At 38.0% G+C, this 7,505-nt stretch overlaps 1 protein-coding gene across 3 annotated transcripts in view; it reads left to right on the plus strand.

Annotated features, from left to right (window-relative positions):
• Positions 1-7,505, plus strand: part of EPB41L4A (erythrocyte membrane protein band 4.1 like 4A) — a 261,977-nt gene that overhangs the window by 236,930 nt on the left and 17,542 nt on the right. For all 3 annotated transcript variants that reach the window (XM_010339877.3, XM_074382709.1, XM_039467417.2), the window contains one exon: positions 6,460-6,579. In XM_010339877.3, the coding sequence (XP_010338179.1) occupies positions 6,460-6,579 (120 nt within the window). The remainder of the gene's footprint in view (positions 1-6,459; positions 6,580-7,505) is intronic.

A 7,505-nucleotide genomic window follows, 5' to 3' on the forward strand; every position in this document is an offset into this window, starting at 1 on the left:
AGGTCTGGATATTTCAGTTGCAGTCCTGCAGTCTCTTCAGCCTCATTCTTCCTTCCTTTTCTTGGCTGACGTGTGCTCCAGCCAGTTCTTAGCACTGTCCTTGGTGCTTTTACTCTAGGACTCCGGCAACCCTGCAGTGGGGCAGACAGAATCTTGTACATGCCGATGTTCTACTTCTTGCCAGCAAGGTCTCTAAACTCAGCCCCAGGATGCATCATCACTTTCCAACAAGAGCCTGCACACTGATGCACCCTGCTTTTCGGTCTCTAGGAAACTGTAGCCTAGAGAGCGACAACTACTGGGCAAATTTGCTTTTCAGAACCTCTTTAGGAGCCCATGATGTATCCATTGGAAATCTGGACAGAGTCACTTTTACTTTCTGGAAGTTGCATGTGGTCTTTGGGATGTTGCTCCCTCTGCTACTCCATGCAGGATTTTTTTTTTTTAAACATAAAGGAGGTCTTTCCTGTTAGGCATGAGGCCACTCCATGAAAATACTGTTTTCTTTTTTCCAAGAAGTCAACCCACTGAAGCATAAGCTGCTTTACTGTTTCCATGGATAACCATTTAAACATTTCTCATTGTGAAGAAATGTTTCTGAAGAGAAACAAAGTTAATAAAACAGCTTTTATGAATCAACTTTATCCAAAACAGGTGTTTTAACAACCAATAAATTAAAAAAATAATAATGAACACCAGCTCTGGAAGGCTAATGTTAGAAGCAAAGATTTTTGTTTAGTTTCAATTTTAAGAAAATAAAACGGTAAATAACCACTCCATCTCTTTCTCCCCTTTGGGTCCAAACCTGACAATGCCCAATGAGTGAGGGGTCTGGTGTTAGTTGTGCCTTGACTCTAGGTTTTATCCCCCAGTGTTTCCTAGGACGCCAGAGGAATTTACCCCACTCCTTTATTTGGGGCATCATTTATGTTTTCCCTTACCCCTTTCTACTTTATTCTTTCTTCACCGTTCTCGTAATCTGGATGAATATCCTACAGCTTTCTAGATTTTGAAGTTTGAGATGATAATTTTTCACTCTCTTTCTATAACCAGATAGAAGTTGGAGTCACGGATTTTTGTTATAACATTTAAGATGACAGAAAGTTCTTGTTACTTTCTCTACTTATATCCTCATCTCCCTCTCCCTCCTCTTGCTTTTCTTTTCACTCTTTGTATCATGCTATTCTCCTCACCCAGTTCCTGTTCTGTTTTCTGGACTTCCTTCCCAGTCTTTTCTTTTTCTTCTGTCTTCTCTGAATTCCCTCTCTCCCTAGGAGCCCCCAGTAGTATAACACGGAATAACCTGAGGACTTGGGATTGGGTCTTGGTTCTGCTCTGTGCTGATATTTGACCTTGGGTAACTTGTATAACCAGTTCAAGTATTAGTTTTCTTCTCTTTAAAGTTGGTGTGGGGATGGGAGGGACAGAGAGGTATGTTGTAACAGCTGATCTGTTTTTTTGAGTGAGTTACCAGAAGGATCAAATGAAATGTATGAAGTGAGAGCACTTTGAAGTATGGAGCCACATAGTCCTATACGCACTTCCAGAGTTACTCACTGCTGCTGCTTCACCTGTCCTCTCCGCCATCCTTTTCCAGCATTTTTAAACTTCGTCCTATCTTTCATTCTCCCACCTTTTCTAACTTTATACCTTTGGTTGTTTTTACACCAGGATTCTTAATTTTTCATTCACAGGTAGGTGCTAGGGGTTTTATAACCCCCTGAAATTGTATGTAAAATAGTGTGTGGGGGTCAAGTGCATAGTTTTCTAGAGACAAGGTCTGGAGCTTTTACTAGATTCTTAAGGGGTTTTTATGTAACCCCCCCCACCTTAAAACTTACAAAGTTTTGTGATCCTCAGTAGTGAAGGATTACATTTGTTCTGGGAAATGAAGTTGGTGTTTCAATTCACTGGTAGGATTAAAAACTAAAATGCCTAAACTTTCTTTAGAGATTACTTTGCTCTAATGATTTGTGAAACAGGAGTTTCTGATTTCTACTTTAATAAGATATATTAAGATTTAGACATTTGATATGGGTGATTTTGGGCTTCCAGAGTATCATCAAGGTTGACAGAGATGACCGTGGAAGGACAAAGCCCCAGCAACTGACGAATGCTGTTACATTACTGAGTGAGGGAAAAATACGTTAACAATTTATGAAAACAGGAGAGTTTGAAAGGGAAATTGCACCAAAGGTAGCCCATTTTAGTAGTGGGGACATAAGGAATAAGTGGAAGAGACAGAAGTACCTTTAAGAGCAAATAAGAATAATTTATTGATGGTAGGGAAAGTGGCAAAAGCAAATTAACTTTTTCTTGCTGGTCTTAAGGGAATATGTCGACAGATGCCTGGAAAAAACATAAATTTCCCTAGGGAAGAAAAGTAGAAAATAAAAGAAGATTGCTTTATAGCAGGTAATCCAAAAAAAAAAATGAGTACAGTTGATGAGAAACAGAATTTCACAATCAGTTGAGACCTGCATATTTAATTCTGGCAATGGAGGGGCCAGAAATAAAGCAATTTTCTGGAATGTTTTGCTATAGTTGAAGAGTAGAAGTTTCTTTCAGTGCGTCTGACTGGTTTGGAAATAAAATGCAAATAGAGAAACAGCAAGTTTTAAAGCTAGAAAGGATCTTTGCCATAATTTTTTATATGAACAACCTGAGACTTGATCAAAAAAGATAAGCAGTTTGCCCAAGATCTCTGAGTCAGATAATGGCAGAACTGGGAATGGAGAAAACTCAGGAGCAACGTTTATGGCTTGTATCATCTTGAAGCTTCATTATCCATTCACTCTGAAAGTCTTCTTAGATTTGGTGTTAACATGTTTTATCTCAGTGAATTGAGAACTTGTGTAAAGGAATGTTCTGCTAGGAACAAAACTGCCAAAGGGGGAGTTCACAATAAAACTCAGGGGGATTTGTGTAAGAATTCATTTGGTAATGTGAAGAATTTTGCAGAAGATGCAGGACTGTAATTGGTAAGACAGGAAAAGAGGAGGCTAGGAATAGTCATTTTCTTCATCATTGCTATCAAACGATTATATGGCATTTCATTTTCAAAACCTTTTCAGAATTTAATTAAATGTCAAATGCAGTTAAACTCTAAATTGCATGGATAGTCTGGAAAAGTAGAGTGTTGAAGTTTGGTAAGAGATGGAAGAAATATATTAGAATTCTGTTCTGAAACATGGTTAGAATATGCTGTATTCTAAAGCAACCCTCTCCCTTATATATTAACTAAAAAGCAAAAATCTTGTTACAATATACTTCCTACCACAGCTGTTGACCCTCCATAGTTACCGATGGAGAAGTGGACAAAATATGATACACGTAGACTTACTGGATCAACTGGTACTGGAAAGAAACGTTTGTCAGCTTATTGAAGTTCACCATTAGATGCAACATTTGAAAATTAATAGATCCACAATGTAAATTACAATGGACTCTTTTTTCCCCTTTGGGACTTTCTTGACTATGATGTAAGAGCACATTTTGACTATTTAAAAGGTATTGTGTCAGAACAATGCTAGTAGTATTTTATTCTTCTTGACATAAATCTATACAACGAGACTAAAATAGAGCAGGAAAGGAGCAAAAAACTACTTGGATCCCCCACACCTAAGAATAAATGAGACTTTAAAAGTCAGAATCATCACAGGAAACATGTCCTTTTCAATTAAAGAATTCTTTATTCACTCATGCATAAACAAAATAGTTTATCTCCTGCCTCTTCAGGACGGAGTGCTACAATATTCTTGCTTCTAGGTCTAGGATGTTTTTCTTTGCAAGTGGCACCTGTGTTTTTTGGAGCAGTTCAGCTGTGGAAGAAATGACACTTTGATTGTTGTAATGAGGCACCATTAACCAGAGGTCTTTTGTAAGGGTGTAATTTCAAACTTCATTACAGGCCAAGGTGGCCACACTCCCCATTACTCAGGAAAATGTGCTTCTGTTGTGACTGTCCAAAGGCCCTTACATTTTTAATGCATCTTGTTAGAATATTTATGAACAGCATCGCCAGTAGAGGGCTTCTGTCTCTGAAACGTGTGGATCACAAGGATATTAAGTGACAAGGTTACACTGCCCTGACTTTAGACTTTCGTTTAGAACAAAAGTTAAAGGTACATGTATAATCTTGAATTCTTTCTGATTTGGTCCTTATTACTATTATAGCGGGATACAGGAAATATGTGTGCTTATGTCTCAGTGGTTTTAATTTTTTATTATCAGAGTAAAGAGTATGAAGGTAGCCATCTGAATTCTACAATAGATGAGAATGAATGTACAGTAACTGTGCTTCCTTTTCAATGTCTATTACTCTGGGAAAAGTGTCTGTCCAAGTCAGGCCTCGGCCTTGTTAGTAGGTTTGACCTCTCAGAAATATTTAGAAGCCATCATTCCCTAGTACAAACATTTCACATTGTAAATTTAGTTCTGCTCATCAACTGGGCAGTGATTTCATTTAGAATGAAAGCTGCATCCTAAAAGACTCCAGGGTTAGGAGTTTTGTGTCCAATCTTGGGCCCAGCAATCCAGTGTGGGTTCCTGTAGGAAGGGAGATGTCACCTTGCCAGTGTGGCACCTTCCCTGTGATTGTCTCTTCCTAATCCTGACCCCTCGGTCCTGGGGGTGTCCAGGCCTGCTCCCCTACCAGCAAGTCTGGTGGGTTAGTGACTCACATGAACACAGAATGGCTTCTAGGTGTAGGTTCTGGCTACAAAAATGTGTGTGTGTATACAGCACACACAGGTACTAACATGCCATTTTCAAATGGGAGTGTTTGTTTCAAAGAATGATTAATAATTATGACCTCAAGTGTATACCTTCTCATGGTTTTCTTCAGATATTTCTGATATTAAGGTCCATAGCAGTATATGTTCAATTTGAATTTGCTTTGTTCATGCAATGAGAGAAAGAGTTTTGCTTTGAAATCTGGTAAAAGATACCCTGACAGTATGCTGTTAATCTTCAAATAATAGCCTACTAAAAATGAAAACTGTAGTGAGGAAATACATACACCTCAAAGGGTTGGAGTATGTTACAGATAATTTTTTATTTCGCAGAATTCTCCTTTACTAGAGAGATTTAGACAGTTTCTTCCTCACAAAATGCTGTTCTTTTCAACTTGAATTGCTTTACATTGTGTCTTAGTTACATGTGAAATGAATACTTGTCACCCATCAGCTGATTTGTACCTGTAAGCAAACCCAGATACCCAGCCCACAGTCTATACTTAGTGTTATAACAGAGGAACCAAAAGACATATGTTCAGAGAAAGAAATGCCTCCAAGCCTGCCTGTTCTTTTAATTTTGTCTCGAAGCAGTTATGCTTATGCAGTTGCAGTACTGGGATGAGTACCTGGCAGTTCCATGTCTATACCCGGGAAGATGAACACTATGGAGCAGCTTTCCGAAGAGCTTACATAAATTAAAAGTTATGTATCCAAATAGCAGGTGTCCAGTTTTTGAAAAAAAAAAAAAAAAAAAAAAGCTTCACAGCATCGTGATGCATTCTAGACAGTATTTCACATAAATAAGTACTTCTCCTCTCCCCCAAATAGTGTACCTCATTATCTGAAAGACTTGATACATCAGAAATCTAGAATTTCTTCAGGTTGAACGTGGTCCATGGGTTTTGTTAGGTCTGTATTATGCTTTATAATTTAGAATTGGTTGCAAGACTTAAAAATTAGAAGAGTTCACTTTAAAAATCCAGATTTAGGGAATTATCTTTTTTTAAAAAACGAGAGGATTTGGTAACATTGTCCTGTGATCTTACATGTCAAGTACCTGTGCATCTGAGTCTTTCCCACCTTTCTCTTTTTCTCATTTACATTCCTTCCCTGGCCACAGTCGGCATCCAACTCTCATTCCCTCTTAAACATGGTGAGAAGCCATGATGGGAATGGTGTGTGCTTACTCAGCTGATGCATTATGCCAACATATTTAACATTTTTACTTCTAGATTTCTGCCTTAAAAAATGGGAATTATATTTGGCATCTATTTCTGATGAAAAGTTTGACAATTAGTTTGACTTTTTAAGAGTAGTTCAAAGTAAAACCATTTATTACTGTTTTGACTAGCACATTAAAAATATGATTTTTGTTTTGTAGGCTAAAACTGGCTCCATAGTAGACACCAAAGTTTGTTTAGTCAAAACTTAAAAATGTTTAAAGTGAGTTTTTGATACATGTCATTTTCCTAGAAAATTAAAATCAGAGGTCTGCAAATAACATGTATTTACACATATATTATAAGTATTATAATGTATACTTCTGTTTGTGTATATATGCTTACCTATGTATGGATGTATTAATTCAGTTAATATGCATTTTTAGCTATAAATGATCATAAAATTTCTGCTGCTTAAATAACATTTAAAATCAAGTTTAGGATGAACCTAAAATGTACCATGCATGTCGATGTTAACTGTAGATGCATGGCTTTTCTTGCAGAATACGGCAGGAGAATGATATGATTGATTCAGCGCCTCAGTGGGAAGCTGTGTTAAGGAGACAAAAGGAAAAAAACCAAGCGGACCCCAACAACAGGCGATCCAGACACAGATCTCGTTCGTATGTGGGCTCTTTTTATACCTTGATTCAAAAACAGTGGATTTAAAGTGTGGATATTCAGGTCTTCTAAAGTGTTTTAGTTCAATTAGGATTATTCCACTGTTTATTTGTCATATTTACCTTCTCATATTTGTGACATTTTTTAACCATGTTTGAAGCCATAGAAGTTGAAGTACAGCCAAAACAAAATGTCATGAAAACAAGGTTCTCAAAGCCATATTTTTGTTTTGTGTTGCTTCTTAACCAAAGTATACATTCACCTGAATAAATAGGAATAGTTTCCTGTTGCAGAGCCAGGCTGTTGGTGAAATAGCCTGCTGTTTCTCTTAGTTTGAGTTTCACAGTTCTCTGAAGTCTTGTTCCAGACTGAACCAGATGTAAATATCTTCCCATCAAAATACCATTTTTGAACAGTAGTCAGTGAGTGAGTCATTACACCTCAATGTTGGAATTTGCCTGTTCCTTCTGTTGCTAGGCAACACCATGTGTGAGCACAGTTACACCATAATGATCTGGTTGACAGTCCCCCAGATTAATTTTCTTTGAACTGGTAAAGTTTGTGTGCGTGTGTGTTTTAAATCTGTGCATCATCAAGATTTAGACGCCTCACTCCCACTCCACTTCCCAAAGCGTGGCTCACCTTTTTAAAGTGAGCTGAGACTATGGATCCATTTGTGATCGTGGGTGGTTAGATGTCTGGTGTTGATTACTCACAGGAGGAGGGATTAAGTCCAGTTGTATATGACAAAGAAATGAAAGGATGTTGGGGAGTGGAAGTGGAGACTGGGTAGGTAGGTAGGGAGCTCTGAGGGAGCCAGGCAGGAGGGTGACAAGAGGACAGCTGTGAGTGTCACATCAGGTTAAAAAAGATTAGGAAAGAACTCAAGACTGTACTGGGGGTTCATACCAGGACCCTGTGTGCTGTG

Source organism: Saimiri boliviensis, chromosome 1 (genome assembly GCF_048565385.1).
Source record: "Saimiri boliviensis isolate mSaiBol1 chromosome 1, mSaiBol1.pri, whole genome shotgun sequence".
In the NCBI taxonomy this organism is placed as follows: Eukaryota; Metazoa; Chordata; class Mammalia; order Primates; family Cebidae; genus Saimiri; species Saimiri boliviensis.